The sequence below is a fragment of the Lygodium microphyllum genome, chromosome 19, assembly GCF_053477565.2.
Source record: "Lygodium microphyllum isolate KBCC chromosome 19, Lygodium_microphyllum_v1.1.10, whole genome shotgun sequence".
Taxonomy (NCBI): Eukaryota; Viridiplantae; Streptophyta; class Polypodiopsida; order Schizaeales; family Lygodiaceae; genus Lygodium; species Lygodium microphyllum.
In genome coordinates, this window is record NC_141153.1 from 135251714 (window position 1) to 135276655 (window position 24942).

A 24942-nucleotide genomic window follows, 5' to 3' on the forward strand; every position below is an offset into this window, starting at 1 on the left:
CAGTGCAGATTATCACTTCACTCTCTCTTCTCTTTAGCTATCTCTCTCTCTCTCTCTCTTTCTCTCGGTGTTCATGTTCCTCTTCTGTTGCACACTCTTACAGAGACCAGAACCTGCATACCAGTGCTTCATATTGACGCGAGTCCTTAACTGAAATACAAGCCCAGGATGTAAGCACAAGAGGAAGCCAGAAACCTGCATGCTAGTGTAGAGCAAATGCTGAACACTTGTGATGAATCTTGATAACATGTGTCACCTGGTAGATAGTGCTACATAATATGCATATTCTACAGCAAGCAACTCGATTTCATAAATGCCATCTTTTCTTTCATCAGCATGCAGTCTCTACCCTCATGAACAACTGGCAACCAGATTGGTTCAAAACAGATCCAATGCTCTCTCGGAAGGCATCACAACGAATGCCAAAAGGCCAATTGGGATCAGGTACATGCACAAAAATATCTTGGCTGGCTGGTTCTTGAAGTTTGCTGAAAAGCAACTTCTTATCTTAGTCCATGGAAAACTGACTTTGAAATTCACAACTAAACACAGAACATGCCAAAAGTTGTTTTTATCTTTAGAAATCTTTCTTCAAGCTGTAATTTATATTTAAAAGCCATTAGAACACCAATGTGACATGGAACGGCGAGGCATAAGGGAGAATCATTCCTATGCAAAGAAGTACAAAGTTACGGCTTGGCCCTGAACAAAATATCATTGACAAATAAACATCAAACAATCTAGATTCCTATACTCTACATGGTGAATATGCTAAGTCCTTTGGTGGTCTTTAGGGCTGGAGACTCTGCAAACAAGAAGGGTGAGCAAACTCCATGTGGCACTTGGGATCTGAATGCTGGTCACACTGAGGCACAAGCAGGATGACTGCATGCAAGTAAAAAACAAGAAGGATCTCACACAATAATGCATGATGCATCAAATGGTAGCACATAATGCTCGAGTGCACACAACTGCATATGCTACATATAAATGCTTGGATGTTTTTATGCACTTTGATAAGCATAAGTTTTAAATGTGAGTGCGCGCAACGAAAGAGAAACACAAACACACACACACACACACATAGAGAGAGAGAGAGAGAGAGAGAGGGAAGAATATTGCATTGATTGAAGAAGAATGCTGATACAATGAAGATGGACTGATCAGTCCTTGCATGCAGCCCAAAGCGTTAGTGAGGGCACCAAATCAAGCTGATGATGATGGCAGCACGGTGCACCAAGCACACCAAGAGTTGGAGTGTGCATTTGCAAAGGGGAAGATTGAAGATTGAAAGAGAGTGTGTGTTCGCCAAGTGGCGGGGGGGGGGGGGGCTTGCTATAAATAACCATAAATGCTCAAATCTGACCAACCTGCATTAGTGGAGGTCCAAAATTCTGGCCAACCAGCAATAAATGTTGGTCATAGAGAAAGAAATGCCAGAAAAAATAGGGGGCACTCCGAAAAAAATCCCAGATGACAAAGACAATGTTTGGCAGGTGAAGGCAGATTGTGGAAAACAGTAACTAGCCTAGGAATGCATACAAAAAGCCGACAAATAAAGAAAATGCACCTGAACTGCTAGAGCTGCTATGTCTCTGTCAGACTCTAATAGGAGCTCACAACCAAGAGATGATAGATTGACGTGACTAACATAGGCAGGCTAACACCCCCTCTCAGGTCCTAGGAGTGTTTGAAGACCCAACAAACTCATGTGATGAAGCGTAGAAGCCTTGGGCAAAGGCTTTGTGAAGAGATCTGTTGTGTTGTCCTCCGTGGGACAATAGGCCACCGCCAAATCGGAATCCACAATTCGCTTTCGAACATAGTGGTATTGAACCTCGATGTGCTTCATGTGAGAATGAAACAGAGGGTTCTTGGCCAGAGCTAGAGCACTGTGGTTGTCCACATGCAACTCTCTAGGTCCTGGTTGAGGAAAGCCAAGCTTTCCCAACATGTGGTGAAGCCAAACTACCTCCATAGCTGTAGAACATAAGGCATGATACTCTGCCTTTGTAGAAGAAAGGGCTATAGCAGGCTGGTTCTTGCTGATCCATGAGATAACTTTGGATCCAAGGGAGAAAGCGTAACCTGTAGTGGTCCTTTGTGAATCCACATTACTTACCCAATTAGAATCACTTCAACTAGAGAGAGTAACCCCCTCTCCATACATGATCCCGTAGGATCAAGTCCCTTGTAAATAACGAAGAATGCACAAGGCTGTGCTCCAATGCCCATGAGTGGGAGTCTTCATGAAAGAAGAAAACATAGCTACAACAAAAGAAATATGGAGTTCATTGTGAATGAGCCAGATGGGAGAGCCAACAAGACACTTGTAATGGGTGGCATTTGGAAGGGGAACTCTGGCTACCAAAAGCTTTGACTTGGGGTCCATGGGGCATGAAATAGACTGATAATTTGCCATACCAAACTTTGGGAGAAGCTCAGAAATGTGCCTATGCTGCGAAACAAAAATGCCCTATGCCATTTGATAAATCTCCAAACCAAGGAAGAAGTGAAGGATCCCTAGATCCGTTGTGTCAAACTCTTATTGCAAAATCTCCAGAGCACAATCAACCTCTTGAGTATGGCTCCTTGTAATGATAAGATCATCCATATACAAGATGAGCAAAACACACTTGCAACTTGAAAGTATAGGTTGGGGGATGAGCTGCGCGATGAAAGCCACTCTAAAGAAAGAAGAGATCAATCCTTTGGTACCAAGGTCTTGGAGCTTGCTTTGAGTCATAGAGGGCCTTTTGCAATCTGTAGACATGTTCCTCCTTGTTGAGCTAAAAATGCATTAGCTTCACTTAAACAACCCCAAAACATGCTTAATTAAGGAAGAAACCTTGTTTATTAAAAAGAAATGTGTTCCTAGAGAGTGTTTGTACCACATAAGCACAAATCCACTTGGGAGGGCCCAAGGTATGCTACCCTCCATTCTGTGTTAGGGTATTTCTTCGCACTCCTTACCCTACACAAGAAAACCAAGAGGCTAGGAACCATAAATCTTCTCCTCAAGGATACCATTCAAGAAGGCAAACTTTACGTTCATTTGATAAACATGCTAGTAGTGGTGGGCTGCAAGAGCCAAAATAACGTGAATAGTAGACATCCGAGCTGTAGTTAAAATAGTCACAACCTTGCCCTCTGAGCAAAACCCTTGGCAAATGTGCTTGTCCAAGGAACCATCTGCAAGGTACGTGGTCTTATAGACCCACTTCACACCTGTCACCTTCCGCTTTGGGGGCTGTGGAACCAACTCCGTTTGACTACACTCCATGGAATCGAGCTTCTCTTGCATGACTTGATGCCAAATATCCTATGCAAGAGTCCCCTCAATTGTAGTAGGCTCATGATCATGAAGAATTTGTAATATAAAAGCATAGTTCACACAAAGTAAACTATTTAGTTGGGCCTGTAAGCGAGCTGATTTGGGTGGACCTATAGGAGAAGCAAGAAAGTGAGAAACACCAGAATCTTGCATGAGTTATTGGTACCAACGGGGAATTCGAAGAGGCTTATCTTGCTGCGAGGGAGACTGTATAGTCTCTGGTATTTGCAATACACTTGGTGGAAGTAGGGACCCCCCCCCCACCAAGGGAAGGGATCTCCTTCTCATTTGAAGGAGGCTTCCTTGTTGATGGCCGAGCATCCCTAGAAGACTCCGGAGCAGAGGCAGAAGGGGTGGGAGTATGCGACAAAGTAGAAGAAGTAGTCGCATTTGTTAGGGGTGATAGAGAAGGCGGAGTAGAGGATGGAGGAGGGGGTGGAGCCGAAGACAAAGAAGAGGTGTGAAGAGGCAACCTGGAGGGGAGAAGCGGAATTGATGGTGGGGGAGGGTCAGGTCGATGACAAAGAATCACTTGCAAGAAAATCATCAATAGGATTCTCAAAGGCCAAAGCCTCATCAAAGATCACATCCGTACCCACCTTAAGCTTCTGTGTTGTCGGGTCATAGAGTTAATAGCCCTTCATGGTAGTGCCGTAGCCCACAAAGATAAGCTTTTTTGACTTCGAGTCAAGTTTTGTCTTCCTCTTCTTTTTGTCCACATAAACAAATGTATTACAACCAAAGAAGCGAAAATGGGACATGGAAGGCATTCAACCAAAGAAAGCCTCGTAAGGAGTCATGTCTGGTAACACAAAAGTTGGGGCGTAGTTGCGAATGCAAACCGTAGTAGCCATTGCCTCATCCCAAAGGATATGAGAAAGACCTTGATGCTCACATCGATGGGGCCATCTCTAGCATAGTCCGATTCGCACGCTCCACCGCACCATTCTCCAAAGGTGTGTTCGGATGGGTATACCCCACCCGAATGCCGTGATCCTTGGAACTATGAAAAAAGAGGTTAGAAGTAAACTCGCCACCATGATCTTCTCGCGCGCTACGAACTTTGGAAGTAGTTTGTGTCTCCACAAACACCTTCCACTTATAGAAACGAATTACGCCTCACTCTTGTACTCTAGAAAATAAGGCCATATCTAATGAGTGAAGTTGTCTATAATCACCATCAAATACTTGGCCTTCCAAAGGGAGGCCGTGCCCAGAGGGTCCGCAAAGGCCGGTGTGAACCAACTCAAGAGGGGTAGAAAGCCCTCCTACCGGCAACTTAGGAATGTGATTGCCAATGCTGCTTGCCCTTGAAAGAGCTAGGACACAAAGTGTGAACATGAGGAAAATCAGGAAGTCTCTCCACCATCTTCTTTCGAGAAGCCCGTCGTATTGCATCAAAGTAAAGATGATTATAACGAGCATGCCAAAGTAGCCCAAGCTTGTGGGAAGACCTCGTGGCTAAGGTTGTGAGTATGTAAAGCCTACCCTCCTAGGAGCATGTCCAAAGAACGGTACATGTAGAAGCATCCTCTAATGTTATTGCATTGTGTGTAAAGACCACATAGGTACCAAGCTGTGTAAGACCATGAAGAGACAATAGGTTAAAACCTAAATCCGATACATAGAGAACTTTGGCCGAGTTGGTTAGGCAATAAAGGAATAGTCCCCACTTCTTAAACGAGAATAGTAGAGTTGTCACCAATGGTGACTGTGCCCTCTGTAGCACCTAGGTCCTGAAGCCAATCCTGTCGATAGGTTATGTGAGAAGAGGCCCCACTATCAACGAGCCAAGGCTTCTCCTGAGTGGAAGAAGCAAGTGCTGTATCCTCGACAAATACGTGCACAAAGACAAACTTTGTCGTCGTAAGGGCAGCCTTCGAATCATTCGAATCCTTCTCCTTTGGCTTCAAATTGGGGTACTTTTGCCAACACTTCTCATCGGGATGAGTGCTCTTCCCACAATGTGGGCACTTTGTGAGAGGGTGAGAAGATCGAAGCTCAGTTGAGAGTGCAATAGATTGTGTGGAGAGTGAAGCACGACACCCAATGCAATAGACTGAAATAGTGTAAACAGAAAGTACAAAGTACAATCCTTAAACCTTAGGGTTGTAGGGGGTGTTCAGACTTGAATACAATAAGTGCCCATAAGTGTGTAACATAAGCATATACGAAAGAAGACTAAGTTTGGGGGAAAAAACCTCTCGTACCGAGAGTAAAAAGTGTCCCAACGTCCTATTGATCACTGATACTCCTGTGTGAGCATAGGCGTGAGTGAAACCCAACACACTTGGGCTTTTTCTCATTCTTCTTGTCCTTGGTATGTGCCCCTTCTCTCCACCGGTTCTTGTAGTAAATGCCTTGGTGGAGCTAGAACCATGGGCCCCAACCTCTTTGAGTCGCTTATCATGCTCCAAGACAAGTGGTGAAAGCTCCTTCCATAGGAGGGTCTCACAGGTCCTCAATGTGATAAGGTTGGTGTAGAAGAGATCGAATTAAGGAGATGATAGCTGAGTTAGAAGGATCATAGCCATGTCTTCAGAGGATATCATCTAACCAAGAGAGACAAGCTCACCTCTTATATCCTCCATCTTCGTGATGTGCTCTTTCATAGAGGAGGAATCGTTGAGACTGAGCATTTGCAACTCCTTTTTCAGGAAAATCTTGTTGGCAAATATCTTATGGTGATACAAAGATGCAAGCTCATGCACAAGGATAGAATCCTGCAAACTCATAAAAAGAAAGGATCGGGCTCGAGAGTTAAGTCGATCCCACAAGGTTGCATGGTCTATAGAAGTTCCATTTGTGGGATCCTCCTTAGGATGGGGGATGGAATTTGAAATAAGAGCCCAAAGAGCGAAGGTGTCAAGTATGCACTCCACCTTACACGACCACAACGAATAATTTGAACCATTTGGGTGATGAAGATAAGACATGCACTTATATGTAAGGTATCAAGGACTGTATCTTCATTGAAGATGGTGCCTTCTATGAAAGATGAATAGAAGGGGGATAGGTGGGGTCTCCTCATGTTGACTATAAGTGCGAGAATCGTGTCTCCGCTCAGAAGAGTGTTTGGAAAGAAGCTCCTTCTCTAAGTCATCAAAGTTCGTGAATTGGTAACTTGGGATGCTTCTCTGTGATGAAAACTTGCTCTTTTGCAAGAAATCTCAAGACTGTGTCCTCACTTAGGCGATCATAACATGTGAGAGTGCACAACGGAAGAGAAACACGAACGCAAAGAGAAATAGAAGAGAGAGAGAGAGAGGAAGCAAAGGATGAGGGAAGAATACTGCACTAATTGAAGAAGAATATTGATACAATAATGATGGATTGATTAGTCCTTTGCATGCAGCCTAAAGCGTCAGTGAGGGCACTGTTGAGATGGCAAGCTCAACCCATGCAGACATTGATGATGGACCGCCTGGCTAGATGGGTCCGCATGTCTACACTTAGCATGTTAGTGGTCATTATGATACTCACATGGCCACTAACTCATTACTTATTATATTTAGTTTGTTACACCTACCTACAGCTGGCAAAGACATAGCGCTAGTCGATTAGTATAGTTGGTTATGCACTGTTTGACTTAGTAGGCCACTTTCCTTTATGTTGTATCTTATCTATACTTTGTGTAGATTGTATAGTGTGTGGAAGAGGAAGAAAAAACTAGCAAGTAAACGTTTTGGCCTCCATTTCTCTTCTTGTGTTCTTTAGTGAGCTTTCTCTTATGTAGACAGTGTGTGTTTGGTGTAGCAGCTTAAGCAAGTCTCCCCACCACACGATTCTTGACATGGTATCAAAGCCGCGCCACTGAGAGGCTGATTTCGAAGACTGAAGTGAAGAAGAATAAGCAAGGTTCGAGCAAGCAAGCAACGGATAAGAAGCTCTCCCATTTTTTTACACTCTCTCTTGGATAGTGCTCGTGGAGGCACCGGAAGCAGGGTCGAGCAAAAATCTTAGATTGCTGTGAGATTTGGTGTGCGAGCAGAGTACTGTATATTCTGCAAATAAGCCCTTTAGGGCTTTCCCCACAGTTATTTTGGGCGTCTAAGGCCGTTTCAGGTCCCGTTATAGAGCCGTAAGGTTGCGGACAATAGTTTCAGGGTACATTGTGATTTCGGCTGTATTGACCGAAAGTGGGTGTGTAGGTTACAGATTGCGAATCTGTAAATTTTGAGATGTTTGTAGGAAGCAAAGATAGTGTTTATCTGCAAACATGTTGCAAATTACATGTACTATTGAGCAATTAGTGAAAAATGTTGCTTGGTGTAGTGCTGTGCACGTGTTGTGAAAGATTGCAGAAGACTAGCTTGTTGTGCTGTATCCTTGCTTGTGATAATGGTAGAGAACAGTGGAAATCCCATTATTGAGAAGCTCGACAAGAACAACTACCCTTCATGGAATATGATGAACTTCCTTATCGAAAAGAGCCTTTATGAGTTTGTTTCAGGTGAAGAAAAGGAGCCAAAGCTTGGTATTCCTCCGACTGCAGATGAATTAAAAGCATGAAAAGAGTGGAATGCAAAAGATAAAAAGTTGATGTACTGGCTATCTGTAGTCATTGATAATACTATGTTGGGACATATCAGGAATGCAGAAACTTCACATGCAGCTTAGACAATTTTTGAGAGTATGCTTTTAGTAAATACAAAGGCACGAAAGATTCAACTTAAGCAAGAGTTGAATACCTTGAAGAAATGAAAAATATTTGTTAATGAGTTTGTGTTGAAGGTGAGGAGCATTGCAGATACTTTAGCAGCAATTGATGCGATGCCGGATGATGATGATTTGGTTTCATCCACTCTGAGTGGCCTTAACAATGAGAAGGCATGGAAATCATTTGTTACTTCAGTATATGTACGGAAGCCATTTCTAGCTGAAGTTAAGGACTTCTTGAAGAAGAAGTTTGAGATGAAAGATTTGGGTGAGCTGCGATACTTTCTTGGTATTGAGGTGATCAGATGTGATGATGGTATATGGCTGTCCCAAAAGGCAGTATGGCTTGGATATGTTATCCAAGTATGGTGTAACAGCATGTAAGCCTCTTTCAGTACAATTGGAGCAAAATGTGAAGTTGAGTGCTGATGTTGGAGATGAGATAGAAGACCCTACTATGTTCAGGAGAATAGTAGGGAGTTTGATTTACATGACTATCACAAGGCCAGACTTGAGCTATGCTGTTGGCCTTGTCAGTCAGTTTATGCAGATATCTAGAAAGCCTCATTTAGATGTAGTTATACGTATATTGAGATATGTGAAGTCCACTTTACATTATGGACTTTTTTATGAGGCAGGTAAGGACGTACAAGTCTTTGGATACACAAATGCAGATTGGGCTGGTAGCATGTCAGACAGAAGATGTACAAGTGGATTCATATTTTCCCTTGGTAGTGCAGCAGTTACATGGAGCAGCAAAAAGCAACCTACAGTTGCTTTATCGAGTACAGAGACTGAGTATAGAGGTGCTGCTATGGTAGCATGTGAGGTGGTATGACTGCAAAAGTTATTAGGTGATTTGGACGTGCAGGGAGATGGTCTAGTTGTCATTCATTGTGACAACATGAGCAGCATACAGCTAGCTAGGAATCCAGTGTTCCATGCTAGGACAAAACACATTGAGGTGCACTACCACTTTGTGAGAGAGAAGGTACTTGCAGGAGAGATTAACTTGATATATATCAGCACACAGGATCAGATAGCTGACATTTTCACAAAGGCATTGGGTGTAGAGAAGCTTCGAAAGTTTCGAAGCTTACTTGGAGTTGCAGAGATAGAGTTGAGCTTGAGGGGGAGTATTGAGATGGCAAGCTCAACACGTGCGGACATTGATGATGGACCGCTTGGCTAGATGGGTCCGCACGTCTACACTTAGTACGTTGGTGGTTATTATGATACTCACATGGCCACTAACTTATCACTTATTATATTTAGTTTTTTACACCTACCTATAGTTGGCAAAGACATAGCGCAAGTTGATTAGTATAGTCGGTCATTCACTGTTTGACTTAGTAGGCCACTTTCTTTTATGTTGTATCTTATCTATACTTTGTGTAGATTGTATAGTGTGTGGAAGAGGAAGAAAAAACCAGCAAGAAAACGTTTTGGCCTCCATATCTCTTCTTGTGTTCTTGAGTGAGCTTCCTCTTGTGTATACAGTGTGTGTTTGGCGTAGTAGCTCAAGCAAGTCCCTCACCACATGATTCTTGGCAGGCACTAGATCGGAATGATGATGTTGGCAGCACCATGCATGGAGAGTTGGAGTGTACACCTGCAAAGGGGAAGATTGAAGACTGAAGAGTGTGTGTGTCTTCCAAGTGTGTGTGTGGGGGGGGGGGAACTGGCCATAAAAAGCCATAAATGCCCAAATCTGGCTGACCTGCATCAGTAGAGGCAAAAAATGCTGGTCACAAAGAAAGAAATGCTAGAAAAAATAGGGGACACCCCAGAAAAATCCCTGATGACAAAGACAATGTCTGGCAGGTGTAGACACAGACTGTGGAAAGCAATAACTGGCCTAGGAATGCACATAGGAAGCTGACAAATAAACCAAATACACCTAAACTACCAGAGCTCCTATGTCTCTGTGACTCTGCAGGAGCTCACAACCAAGAGATGACAGACTGATGCTGCCCCGCTGTTGTCTGAGTTCTCTCTTCCATTTCAGTCATTCTCGCTTTCTATTACTTGTTTATATATGTATGGTATACATAGTTTGGTTTAGAGAGAGGCAGTGAGAGAGGCCAGTGGAATTCTCAAGCATTTATTGGCATTTTCAGGCAGTATATAAGAATGAACCTGTAGCGCAAGATGAGCCTGCCCCAGCCTTGGCATATTTCCACATGCCTTTACAGGAATTTAGCATGTTAGATTTCGCCAATGTGACTGGTGTAAAACAGGAAGAAATTTGTGCAGCTAATGTAAATTCTGGATTCTTCACAACCATGTTAGAAGCTGGAGATGTCAAAGCCGTTTTTATTGGTCATGATCATGTGAATGATTTCTGTGGAAGACTTCTTGGTGTGAATCTTTGTTATGGTGGCAGTGTTGGATATCATGCCTATGGATTGGCTGGGTGGTCAAGAAGAGCAAGGGTGGTTCTCGCATCACTTGAGAAGGATGATCAAGGAGGTTGGCTTGGTGTAAACAACATTAGAACTTGGAAGCGCTTGGATGATAACTCTCTGAGCATCATAGATGAGGAAATTTTGTGGAATTCAGCAAAAGGAAGCAGTGTAAGTCATCATGAGAGTCTCTTAGAAACTGAAGTGACTGAACAGTGAAGTTGTGGAAAACAAACAGCGTTGTTAACCCACAAAGATAGCTAATGAATAAAGATATTTCTATTGAGGAAGCCAGATAGAATAAGCTGGTTTGATGACTTTTGGATGATTGCTGAACGATCAGCAAAGCTGGAGTAGTTATTGCATCATGACAGAGGTAATCCTGGTTTGAATAAGAAAACAATTAAAAAAGGGTTAAAATCTGGAGGGTTCTATGAAGGAAGCAGGAAGTGTTGTAGACAGGTCTGCCTGGGGATGAGTAATGAAAGAGGAAAAACGTGGAATTGATACACTGCTTTTGTACATGGACAGAAACATGTACAGTTAGATCTACGAACTATCCTGATCGATCTGGTAGAGTAGTTTACCAATTTAGCACAAATACTATATGCTTAAGCTTTGCATATATAAGCTATCATAGCCTTGAACTACATTTTTATATTCTTCATCCTCTAATGCATTAGACCTGTAAACTCCAGCTTGATGTATGCTAACATAATGTACATGCAGCATAGCCATGCCTGAATCTTTGGACTGAATACTCAGGGAACGGGCTACAGTTAAGAATCCTGAATGCTATGTAAATTGAGTGCCATCATCATTCTGATTTGTATAGTGGACTAGCTTATTTAGTTCAGGAATGCTTCATGTTAATCTGGATGCTCAAGGACTATCTAACTGATTTATGAAATAATGTAGGCTAATTGTAATATTCCAACCTTACAGGCACCAAGAATTGTGGTCTTGTGACCTTCCACTATTTCTACTTTAACTAGTATGATAATTTGGCACATACAAAAATATGCAAGGAGATGACATGTTTTAATAATAGCAGGTCTTTCCTATATGGTTTGCCAAGTTTTTGGATAATTTTAGTGTGGTGTTATTTATAGATTTCCAATCGATTCTTTGAACACTTAACTAATATGTTCACCCATCATTTTGCAAGTTCATGTTCATAGCTGTACTCACTTCTACCTTGGTTGTTACTGCCACAGGATAGGGTCACATTTCCACGTTTCTCTCACCATGCCTCTTGGGTAGAACCCCTATGTTAGAACTCTTAATATAGCTTATGGTCAGCATTGTGTTGACTTTACTCTTCACACCCCAGGTCATCCTAACACAGATCTATTGGTTACTCACTATGGAACTGGAGGCATCAGTAAAATAAGGAGTTTCTTCTACATCAATTCCACATCTCATGTGGGTCCCTGTGTTAGAGTATCGTGATGCATCAACCTTTGACCCATTCATGAGGTGGATATTGCACATGTAAAATTTGTTTCATTGTAGTTAGAATTAGTGGGATGTGAGGTCATATTTCCAAGATGACTAATAGACAACTAACATTTATGATGGATTAATAGACAACTAGTTAGTATTAGTGGGATATGAGGTCATATTTCCAAGTTGGACTAATAAACAACTAGCATTTATGATGTAAAAGATCATTACATGGGAGGATCTTTTTACTCTGTTATTGGATCAATAGGCTTGCTATGCTAAGATAGTGTGCACTGACCCTTGGTCCATGATCCTATCATGTTGGAGGTTGGAAGCAAAAGAATATGAAGGATAGAAGATGATAATGATGATGAAGAACTTAAAGAGGGGGAATAATTTAAAGGAAAAGACACCAAATCAGAAGTGTACATATTGTGGTAAGTAGGGATGTTGTCATGAAACATGCAAGGAGAAGCATTCTCACTCTTGCACTAAGGCAAAGAATCCCAAAGCCAAAGGGAAGACTATCAATACAATGCCACTCTAGAGATAGGTACCTTTTCATTGATATTTTGGAGATTCATGAGCTAGCATTGGCTAGCACATTGTAGTCTAAGATGTGCGATTTAGACAATATAATGTTGAGTCACATGACATACCATTAGGTTGGCAATTTGGATTGCAAGTGTCCATTATTGTTGGTGATAGTATGCAAATAGTAGCTTTAATGCATTGGTTCATTGCTTGTCCATGTGGATGATGTGCATCATTGGAGGTACTTTGCATGCTTGGTGTGTATAGCACATGAAATCGATTATAAGAGGTGAAATAAGGTGAGTTTCAAGGTCAATGCTATGGATGAGACCCTTGGTTCCTATATATGCAAGGCTATGTAAGAAGCCACTATCTAATGAAGGCCCATGGTCGTAACCCTATCATTGTGTGCTTGAACCACATTGTTGCTCATACACTCTGCCATCATGATGTTTATTACTCAATATAAAGCACCATGTTTACCATGCCCCTGACCACTAAATATGCTATCAAATTGGGGAGTGCTTAATCATGAAGTTGAACTAGTCACATGATCCATTTTTATCTTATGAAAGGCCTCTAGCTTAATTCTCCTCCGATTGATATAGTTCATAGAGGAGGACTTGACTGGTTTTGAATACCAAAACTATTAGATAGTTATTTTTGATTGAGTTGACTCATTTCTAATAAAGCGTAATGAGGGCAACAATTTAGTTGCCTACAAAAATGGAACTTTTGGGAAGCAATGAGATGAAGTGGTCAACACTCTCCATGTGTATGGTATAGGAGAAATGAGACCGTTCAAAGTAAAATTTATAAACCCCTTTCACCCCTAAAGAGGCTTTGGAAAAACTATTCTTCTACTAGAGAACTAACTAATTCATTAAATTGCTATCAAGTGGCCATTGAAAGTGAAAGGTGTAACAACTTGCACCACTTTATCTTTCTTTAAGTATCTTTTCTCCAAAACAATTTTGTTATTCTAAGTTATTTTCATGCTTAATAATGCATCAATTGATAGGTGAAGCTTATACTCGATCAAAATAACTCTAGTAATATGTTGAGAAAAGAGTCAAATTGGATGTTTATAACATTGTGACCAAGAAGCTATGTGTCTATGAGGTCAAAATAACCATTCTTTTACACTTTATTCTTTATATTTTCATGTATTATAACCCATGAGAAAGGCCATTCATATATAAAAGGGGTTTAGACATTGCCCTCAATGCAAACCTTAAACCCAAGTCTAAGAATGACCTATTGGTGACAATGCACATACACACAAGTAATGAGACAAAAAACACCATGTGTGCAATCAAGCAAACAACTTCCTTGTAACACATACTCATAATGCCCCAATAATCAATAGCAAACCATGCCATACACAATCATTTCTAGAGTATGAATCCTATCAAGGTACTTAATATGAAACAAAAGTATGTGCCCAAGGGTCAAGAAACCATAATAAAAAGAGCCAACAAGAGAAATTATAAAGGAACAATGAGCCACAAGCCGATGTAAAGAGCACCATGGACAAACACTTGGGAAAAGGGTCAATATAGGATAGACCAATCAATAGTTATACATCTATAAAGCTACCCATTTAGAGTAGGTAGAATGAGCACCTTTTGTAGTAAGAGACCATTGAAAAATCAATGACGTAAAAAATACAGTTGATGTAGCCAAATGTTGGAACATAATTTTGATTAATATGAAAATCCCTAATTGTTTCCACTACTACTAAGAATGGGGATGCACTCGTATATTCACTTCACCTACTTTGATTTGGGTCAAATAATATCATCGATCACTTAATCAACACACATAATTGATTATGTCCTTGAACATAGTGTTAGCATGCTAGTGTTCAGAGCTTCTTATTTGAGTGCACCATGTTGGAACTTGCTACAATTAATATAGAGAGATTATTGGTTTCTTAACTTGTAGTGTTCATCTCTTTATAACTGAAAAGATAATCAAATATTGACTAGAAAAGGCTCACAATTTCTCAAAAAACAACATAGTTGTTTTATATCTATTGAAGTTGTTTATACTCCTATGATTGATAAAAAATGGTGGATTACAATTGGAAGTCTAGCACATAAGCTTGTGCATATATAATCTTTTTGGCCATCTTCAACTTGAGTCTTGGTATTGCCATAGCTTCTTCCTTGTTCTCGCAATTGTTGATAGACTCATGAGTTGGAATTGGAATGTCAATATTATGATAATTCACAAAAGAATTAGATGATGATGAGATAAGAACAATGATGGTTCTCTTTGTTAGAAAAAGTTGTAATGAGTTCAAGTGACTTAATTGAGACTTGAAGCAAAATACTCTCATTGTGTCACTCTTTTATCTTCCAAATTTGATCAAGATTTGAAATAAAAGTGAAGGCATAGTCCAAAACCAAAAGATTCTAATTTTAAGAGTTTTATTATTGAACATTTAATTGCCTTCGATGCATCCTTGGTGAATGATTGAACAATATCATTGTGTGCTCTTACCTTCCAAACTTCATCAATAGGTCGCCTTACAAGCTTGGGGGCTATATGAGATTTTGAACAAATTTTCTTCAATAGATTGAAGATACGACTGCCTCAAATCAAATTTGCCACCTTTCTTTAAAAAGTAGGTCATTGTTGCCTTGATGTTGAACAACGTTGAGTCTTTATCAATGGCTTTAGAGTTCCTTTCATGGGCTTAAACCCTAGCTATAAATATTATAAGAGGTATTGCTAATTCATTAGAGGTGTACCTTGCAAACTATGGTTGCATGAAATTCTCAGTTTAATGGAATAATAAAAAAATTTGTCTCCTCACTAGTTAACCCTAGGGTGATTGTATTAAATATTTAAGAGTTAGATGTAGGCTAAAGGATGAATCTAATACCTCTAAGATTACCAACTAAGAAGCCAAATGCAAGAACAAGCTTGAGATTGAATCCTATTTCTTGATACCTAGTTAGTAAGCACTTCATGCTTAGATTCTCCCAACATGTCACACCAGTATTCTCTTGGTACTTTGCACCGACATTCTCAAAGCACTGATATTCTTCAATGCTTCACATCAAGATTTGAAGGCATGTTTCAAATGCCAAGAGTGTCCATGGATGCTTTAGTCATAAAGAAACCAATTGTGAGAGATCTCAAAGCTTTTTTGTGAGTTGAGGATTTCTTTGTATTCTCTTAGTGCTTCGCATGAGTGTTACACAATACTTCACACATTGATTTTAGTCTGGTGCTTTGAACATCTTTTATTATCTCTTGATTTTATATATATATATATCTATATATATATGTATGTATGTATGTCTCTCTCTCTCTCTCTGTGTTTTTCTTTCCCTCCCCCTTTCAATTTCCAAATGTGTACTCTCTCTCTCTCACATAAAATTTTGAAGTATCTTCCTATATGCATGTATGTATGTCTCTCTCTCTCTCTCTCTCTCTCTCTCTCTCTCAAGTTTTTATTTCCTCTCTCCCCTCCCTCTCTATCCAAAAATTTTTACTCTCTTTCCACATCTTTTATTATCTCTTCAAATTTATATTCTCTCTCTCTCTCTCTCTCTCTCTCTCTCTCTCTCTCTCTCTCTCTCTCTCTCTCTCTCTCTCTCTCTCTCTCTCAAGTTTGGTTTGGCATTTCGAGGGCGAGGGGGTCATGACTTGAGTTTTGGTGGCAAAGGGAGAGGGCATCAAATTTTAGGGAGATTGGTCTTTTTAGGTGAGGAGTTAAGCTTGATGGGAGGTCACACACACACACACACACACACACACACACACACACACACACACACACACACACACACACACACACACACACACACACACACACACACTCTCTCTCTCTCTCTCTCTCTCTCTCTCTCTCTCTCTCTCTCTCTCTCTCTCTCTCTCTCTCTCTCTCTCTCTCTCTCTCTCTCTCTCTCTCTCTCTGGCGTCGAGCACCACGAGGGGTTGGGAGGTTCCATACATTGCAGGGTACAGGATCGACAATGGGTGAGACCTTTTGGATTAGTCCTTGGTTAGATAGCATGTGTGGTCCTCAGTTAGGTAGGTGGGTTGTGAGTACATCTGAGTGCATCATGTGTGGCACGGGTGACATGTGGCATGTGGATTTATTAGTTAGGGGGTGTGGGGGGCTACCATGTGGCACCCTCCCCCCACCCCCCCTTTACTAATAGTATAGATGGTGGATGAAACTTGTGTCCAAATTGAGAGTTATGGTGAGGTTAGAGGAAGCAATAATGAAAGGAAAGCTCTAATACCATGTTCAAAATCAATTATGATGGATTTGAAAGACATCTTTGTGACAAAATGAGAGAGACTTGATCAAATGAACACATTGAGAATCAGATATCTATGAGCCAAAGCGAGAGAGACTTAATCAAATGATCACATTGAGATTAACATCAACCATGGAACCTTTAAATAGGATGTATAATAATTGATGTGGCTCAATCAGCTCTCAAAAGAGCAACCCTAAATAATTCCTCTCTTAAGGCTAGGGATACATCCTTAATTTCATTCCATCTCCTTCGATTGGCCATATATCCTTGATTGCTTAATCAACACTCATCACTGATGATATAGTTGCAGAGAGTGCTACCATTCTAATTTTCAAAAGTTCTGATGATCCTAATCTACCCTTGTTTCTCATTGCCAAAAATATGTGTCATTGATGTGGGGCGTTGAAAGATTGGAGCCCATTGAACATGTGAACCAATCGCAAGGGATATTAGATAAGGTGAATTCTAAGACTAGTATAGTTGACCAATGAGAGCCTGTACATCTAAGTATAATTGGCTAAAACCAAAGACATCTATTAATGAAAAGGACCATGTTCATAGCCACATTAATGAGTATGATCATAGTGTACATCTGTACACCCATTATCCTCTATAGATTGTACATGTCCATTGGCTATCATGATGTACTATGTTTATCAACCACCCATTAGGAAGTTCTTGAGGTCAATTGGAGCTCCATGTAAGAAAATGGATGATTTTGTTTTTCTGTATTTAGGGATAAACACTTGGATATTTAAAAATTGCCAACGTTGAAGTGGTAAATAAGAGCGAGCATACAAAAAAACTTCCTATTAATTGCCATGTAGAATATTTCAAGGAAGTTTAGAAGATGTGGATAGATCAAAATTGAAACTTTTAGTGTTTGGAGGGGAGTATGGTTATAGTTCAAAACTAAAACATTTCACCTCTACCATTAGATGCTCACTTTTACTTGCAAACATTGTCTCACACTCTTATGTAATTTCACCTCTTTATCTCTAGAATACTCAAATGAAGAAAAATCATGCCATTTTTATTATGTTGAGTATCCTAATTAAGAAGTTTTAAAATAAACTAATATCTAAATTTTGAACTCAAGCAAGAGTATGTGCCCTTACTATACACAATAGATGAGAAAAGCATAAATAAGGTTTTTAGGGATGCACGAAATAGAACTTTAATGCGATCTTTTTATCCAGCAAATAGATCTTTGTATCCAATTGACCCAATAACTATTGAAGAAGAGCCTTCAGGCTATAATAAATTGGAAAATTGGATTACTTTTTTATTTTAAAATATTGAGTTTAGTAGCTACTAATGTTATATTCATTGAGAGAATATTAAATTGTTGCAACAACATATGTATTATACAGCAACCAAGTAAGGAGAATATTGACCTAAAGCTTAAATGAGTCAAGCAACTAAAACCATTAAGAGAGTATTAAATTGTTGCAAAGAAAAATGTCTTATAAAACCAAATAAGGAGAATATTGACCCAAAGCTTAATTGAGTCAAGCAACTACAACTGTTAAGAGAGTATTAAATTGTTGCAACAAAATATGTGTTATACAATTAGATAAGGAGAATATTGACCCAATTGGCAAGAGAGTTGATGTAAAAAAATAAAGCTCAAGGTGGTTAAAGGCATTTAGTGGATCAATTTATGACTAACAATATAGGTTTACTAGAGAAAATTCAAGTAGCCATGGACTCTAGAGTTAGTAAAAAAAAGTACATTGAAATTCAAAAGTTTCTTGAAGGAGCACTTGTAGCCAAAGGCATAAAACTAAGACTTTTCAAAAACTTTAGAAGTTTTAAGACATTCAAAGCACCTAAATATAGAGCAACATAAATTCTTTTGCAAACCTTACCATATTGTAGAAAAATTCAGGGCAGAAGGTTGCAATATCATGAATAATGAGCAATAACACCATATTAGAGAATTCGGAAAATTCCTTAGTCCCGATTCCAAATAAGTGATAAATATTTGACCATGTGGCTAAATCTTGATCCATATTTGAAAGTGAGATTTGGAAAGGTAGCTTATATAGCATTTAGGGTAGACTACACCTTTAAGTAAGACAACAAGATTCGACCATGTGGTCAAATAATAAAGGTATTGGAGGTTCCCAAAGTGCATGGGAATTCCCAAATTCCTAAATACAGTGTTCAATGGTCTTGGAGGTTTTGCAAAGATAAATCAAGGTATTTATATATGGAGAACTTAATTTTTGCAGAAGCTTTATGAGTGCAGGATAATCAAGGATAGAAGCATAGAAAGAGTGACAAATAACTCTTAAGGATAGGACATTGAATACATGTAGCAGAAGAATGACTCATGGTATTTCAACATGCAATCAAGTACAATTAAGATTATTACTAAGTTCATTTAAGTTCATACATTTAAGTGCAAAAAATAAATCTTTTTTAATGGATAAAAGAATAGAAGGTTTTAATGTAAGTAAAATAAAGGATCATGAATTCTTTTGAATATTGCATCATGTTCTAATTCCAAATTTCGTCAACAAGAAAATGAAGGGGAAAAATGCTACATGTAGAGACAAGGGGAGACTTTCATATAAAACAACCTCTCGCAAGGTAAACAAGCGTACTCTAATCCTAAATTCAAACAACAAACATATGAATGGAACCAACATGCTATGGAAAAGTGGAATGAAAGTGTAAGCACGAGTATAAGCAAGAAGGAAGCAAGAGCTTTGTAGGTTCAAGTAAGAACATAGAGATTGGTGTGTGGGAATTGCAACAATCACAATGCGTGACTTGCCTTCCCTTATTCTATTACCACTAAAAGAATAAAGAATAAAGTGATAATGATTGGCGATCACCACTTATGTTGTACATGTGTGCATATATAGTGCACAAAATAAATTTAGAAAGCTAGGTACAAGCAACCTTTAACCCCCAAAACCTCCCACTTAAAGAAAAATGTGCATGAGTGTGGAGAAGAAATGAAAAAAGTAACAAAGTACAAAGTGTATATAGAAGTAAAACAAGATGAGGAAGAGAGGTCATCTCATTCTATGCCCATCATCTTCCTAAGAAAGACTTAACCTCCACTAGGAGACTTTCACTGATGAGCATATCTGTAAGGTTCGTGTTTGTAGGAATCTTGATAAGCTCAATGGACTTGTCCTCTACCACCTCTCTAATGAAGTGATAGTTTGATGGTTGAGCGTGTAAGCTCATTTAACTCATCCCAATCTTCCTGTTCCATTTCTGCGGGCTTTACCCGTTTGGTTTTAATTGGCTTTGCCTGCTCCTTTTGCAACAGGATATTATAGCACTGTTTTTGCTAAACTGCAAAGTTATGTGCTCCTTCAAGCCTCTTTATGTGCATGAGATTACTGCTGTTATTGCTGCCAGCCATGATTTTCAGACTAAATGTGACAAAAAAATTCAGCAAATGCAGGCCCAAATTGTCACCCTAGTGACCAAGGTACAAACAAGTACTGACCAGCAATAAATGATCATGTAGAAGAACAGATTTCAGATCTGTAATTAAATTTTCAGAAGCACCAAACCATGTGCTACAGCATTCCACAACTAATTACAGCTGTTCCAAGGGCATATGCATCACATTACATGAGAAATCCCAAATTTTAGCTGCAATTTCTGTTGTACATGTACCCACGGGCATAAAATTTTGACATGCACGGTCAAAAGTCCCAAAATTTTTTGTGCTCAAAGCATCAACCACACATCTGCATTTTCTCACACATGCATAGAACATGCCAATTTTACCAAAATAGAGCAATTTCAGTAAAACCCCCAAATTTTTCCAAGTGTTGGATATCCAAATTGCATGGAATTGAACCTGCATGTACATAAAATGACCAAATGGCACACAAATTTTGCCCAAACTGCAAAAGCCCCAAGTTGCACGGGGTCCAATGTGCATCAATGTCGAGAATTTGGGTAAAATTTCAGCCCAATTTGTGCATGTACATGAAAAGCCCCAAATGTCGGAGGCAAGATGTCACAAAATTCCCGCAATTTCTGAGACAAATTTTCTTGTCCTGCATCACAATTCCCAAATCCGGAAAAAGCCCCAAATTTTTACAGGCCAAGATTGCACAGATTTCAGTGAAATTGACTCATCCAAGCAAAAATTTCACTTGCATTTGAGAATTCCCAAAAACATTTATGAGGCCTGTGTATTCAATGTTTGCAATTTTGGTTTAGAGATCACCGCAATGTGGTCATTTTTGAGGCCTATGTTGGGATATAAAGGCTCGGTAATCTCCGTGTATATAGTACACGCACATTGTACATGTGAACACACCCTTTACGTGCCCTAAGTATAAGTACATTTTATTCTTTGTGTACCAACACATTGTTGGTACACTCTTATTGTCTCGTACTTTCACTCTGCTCACACTCTCTCAAGCTGTTACGCGCACTTGTTTACTCCTACTCGAGCTGCGTCCCTATCGCTTCCAACAACTGGTATTAGAGCCAAGACTCTGCATGCTTCTCAAGATTCAAGTGACGATTGCTGGGCTTGCAGTAGCAGGCGTGCAGCAGCTGACGACAGGCAGAAGTCCTGACAGTTGGGCGATTGCAGGTCGAAGTGAAGGACCAAGCGGGACTAGGATCAGGCAAGGTGCTAAGCGTGTGACGACCTGCAGGTAGTAGTCGCAGCGTGGAGCAGGTAGAGCCAATGGGCACGACGATTCAGCAGGCAGGTGACTGGGCGACAGGTGCCGTGTCCAGCGGCGACCAGCATGAGCAGGCAGGATGCCAGTCGCCGGCAGCAATGGGCGTGACACGCACGTGGGGATTAGGCAGGAGCCGACGCCATGCGACATCCACACGACTTGCTTGACCCCCTGACGACCCACGTTAGTTTTTTTGGGTTAAAAATAAGTTTTTTTTCAATCACCATTTACTTCTTATTCTTTGCAAAATTGAGCCTAAAATTTGGGGCTTTTCCCATATTTGGCATCATTCATGCCTGTCAGTGACTTTTGGGTTAGAAATTGCAAACATCGCGAGCAGTGACCTCAATTAAATTGGGGATTTTGCCAATTTTGTCAAAATTTTACATTTTTTGGGTAAAATTTCTTGACATTGGGTTCTAGAAATTTGGGACTTTTCATGTATTGGCAAAGCTTTACTCAGTTGGGTCAAATTGACTGACATTAATGCAATTTTGGACTTGAAATTTTGGGGATTTGCGCAAAATTTGGTAAATTTCTGCATCTTTTGCCCGAGGGTATTTTGCTGGTTCAACTTGTGCTTCCGCAAATTAGTGCATTTACTCTTGTGTTCGTGATAAAATGGCTGCAACTTCTTCCAATTCAAACATCAAGAGTTTGATGGAGATTAAACAGCTTGATGGTCATGGATTTGACCTTTGGAAAGATCGTATGCAGGGCATTTTGTTCCTGAAGGATTGTGAGGATGCTTTGCAGGAAGATAAACCCGCACTAATGTCTGATGCAGATTGGCCAGAGTGAATAAAAAGGCTGTGGCTTACATAAAAATGGGTGTCACTGATGACATTCTGACATACATTAAGGGTTTTGGCACAGGTTATGCAATATGGGAGAAGCTGAAAACTACTTACGAGATCACCACACCTGTTAATTAGGTGCATTTAATGCGGAAGTTGGTGAATATGCGACTGGATGAGTCAAAGCCTGCAGTTGAGCACTTGATGCATTTACAGGGATTCTAAATCAGCTCAAAGATGCAAACTTGGACTTTGATGATAGGTACAGGTCAAAAACCTGGCTCCCAGTCAAGAAAGAGGCCACCTGGCAAAGAGAAAGTTTGTCCAGCAGAAAACACAGCAACAAAAGTAAATCTGTCCGCCAAATAGAGGCTGCCCAGCCTGTAAAGGTGCTGCCCAGCAAAGAGGAACAGCCCAAATGCAAAATGCAGACTCTGATTGCCTGTAAATAGGCCTCCCAGCACACAATAGGTTGTGCCCAGCTGACAAAGGAACTGTCTGCCTGGAAAAGCCCGCCCGAGTGCTGTAGATGAAGTCTCCAAGGCCTGTAATAGGTTGCCGAGCGCAAGAAACTGCCTGAAACCCAAAAATACAGAGCTGAGGGAGGAAACCTACACAAAATGTAGATCTTCTGGCCGCCAATCAGGTGAAAAAAAGGCCACCCAGCAGTATTAAACTGCTGCCTAGTTGCCAACGAGACTCCCAGCTGTAAAACCTAGGTTTACTGGCACTGATGCCTGAAAACAGGCCGCCTACACCTGAGATAGAGTGTTGGACACTAGGGCTGCTGCGGACAGAGTGCTCCTCTTCAAGATCTCCAACTCCCATGCATGGCTTTGATACCATGTGAGAGTGGGCAACAGAAGAGGAAAGTGAACATGGAGAGGAGACAAAGAGAGAATGCTGAAGAGGGAACAATGTGATTGCAATGGCTGAAGATAAAAGGCTGTAACAGTCATTCCCAACACATAGCTCTATGCATTAGTGTGGGCACCAAATAGTAATAGGGGGATGTGAGAATGAGGAGGGCTAGCCGATCACGAAGGATCAATGATGGATAATAAGAGTGGGAAGGTAGGCTACCTATACATAGGTGAAAAAGAGGGAAAACCCTAAATGTGGTCAAACCCCTAAAAAATAGCCAAAAGTGCGCAAAGAAGAGATGCACTAATATACTCTCCATCTAAAGTGTCTAAAACACATAAAATGATAGACAAAGACAATGTTAGAGCTCCTAATGTCCCCGTCTGACTTAGACTAAGACTTAGACTAAGGCTCACGGACAACAAGAGATGACCACACTAGACACATGATTGCTAACAATATCATCATTCACTAGGTGGGGTTCCTGTTGGAGAGAGGAAGCCGGTGCATGTGCCCATGCAAACAGCCACTCATTGTTGTATGCGTTTGTCTCGTGTTTGGTATATGGATTCCATTTTTGAAGCACATCTTTGAGTGTACTTCTTTTGTTTTCTCTCTCTTTTGTCTTGTGTTCAGCAGTTTATTTCAGCACTTGCCTATGCTTCCATTGCTGCACTACTTCTGATACCATCTTTGTCATTGTTAGTGTTGCTGTCATCATTCTTCAGCTTGATCCGGTGCCCTCACTAACACCTTGGGTTGTGTGCAAGGACTGATCAATCCCCTCCTCTGTATTCAACATTTTTCTTCAGTTAGTGCATATTACTTTCCCTCATCTCTTGGTGTGTCTCTCTTCCTTTCTCTTTGTGTTTGTGATTCTCTTCCGTTGCGTACTCTCAAAGATTTGAGGTGATCCACTATAGGTTATGCTTTCTCCCTTGGATCGGGAGCTATTTCATGGAGCAATAAGAAGCAGCCTACTGTGGCACTTTCTTCTATAGAGGTAGAGTATGGTGCCCTATGTTCTACAGCTATGGAGGAGGCAGCTTGGCTCCGTTGGATGTTGGTGGAGATTGGCTTTCCCCAGCCAGGTCCCACTTAGTTGCATGTGGATAACCAGACTGCCCTAGCTCTAGCGCAGAACCTTTGTGTTTCAAGCTCTCACAAAGCACATCGAGGTTCACTATCATTATGCACGGGAGCGGATTGTTGTTGAAAGTTGGTCAGATTAGTCGGCCATTATGGCAACAAGTCAACTAGTTTGGTGGGATTCAGCTTTTTATAGCCGATCACTTGGTTGTGGCAGATCATTCTTTCTTTTGCAGGTTGTTGGGCAAACTGTGTCTCCAACATACTCTTTGTCTTTGGTGTTGCCATTGTCTTCTGTTGGGAATAAAGGGCCATCGTGCCTTTTATATGTGCACAGGTGTGAACACATCCTTAGCACATTTGTACTTTCATATATATCTAAGAACCTAAAGAGGTACACTAGTCATTGTACCCAAGAACATCGTGCATCTCTATCTTTGACTCTCACTCGCTTGCTACTCTTGCTTATGTTTTGTTCTCTACCTGACATTTCCATTGCCGGACATTGCATCGCCACTACGCATCGCTCACTTCAAATTGGTATTAGAGCTATGGCTAAGGTGTTTGCGCTTCTCGGAGTCTGTGTAGGTCAGCTCGTCATTGTTCTTTCACGTCTCAGTCAGGCGATAGCTTGTGCAGTCAGGTGCAGGTCAATAGGTCACGTTTTAGATAGGCGACAGTTCCAAGTTGCAGGCGCAGGTCAAAATGTCATTCTTGTTCAGACGGAGTCATGTGGGTGCAAGCGCAGGTCAAAAACGTCATTCCTAGTCAGATGCAGTCACGTGGTTGCAGGCGTAGGTCAAAATGTCATTTCTTGGTTAGACACAGTCACGTGGTTGCAGGCGTAGG

At 40.6% G+C, this 24942-nt stretch overlaps 1 protein-coding gene across 2 annotated transcripts in view; it reads left to right on the forward strand.

The window, feature by feature from the left end:
• Positions 1 to 11254, forward strand: part of LOC148020413 (putative inactive purple acid phosphatase 29) — a 14919-nt gene extending 3665 nt beyond the window's left edge. The window contains exons 4-5 of one of the 2 annotated variants that reach the window (XM_087700715.1): positions 336 to 444; positions 10114 to 10256. In XM_087700715.1, coding sequence (XP_087556841.1) covers positions 336 to 444; positions 10114 to 10124 — 120 coding nt within the window. In that variant the 3' untranslated portion in view covers positions 10125 to 10256. Of the gene's footprint in view, positions 1 to 335; positions 445 to 10113 lie in introns of both variants that reach the window. The other variant, XM_087700714.1, reaches the window with a different exon arrangement.
• The last annotated feature ends 13688 nt before the right edge of the window (positions 11255 to 24942 follow it).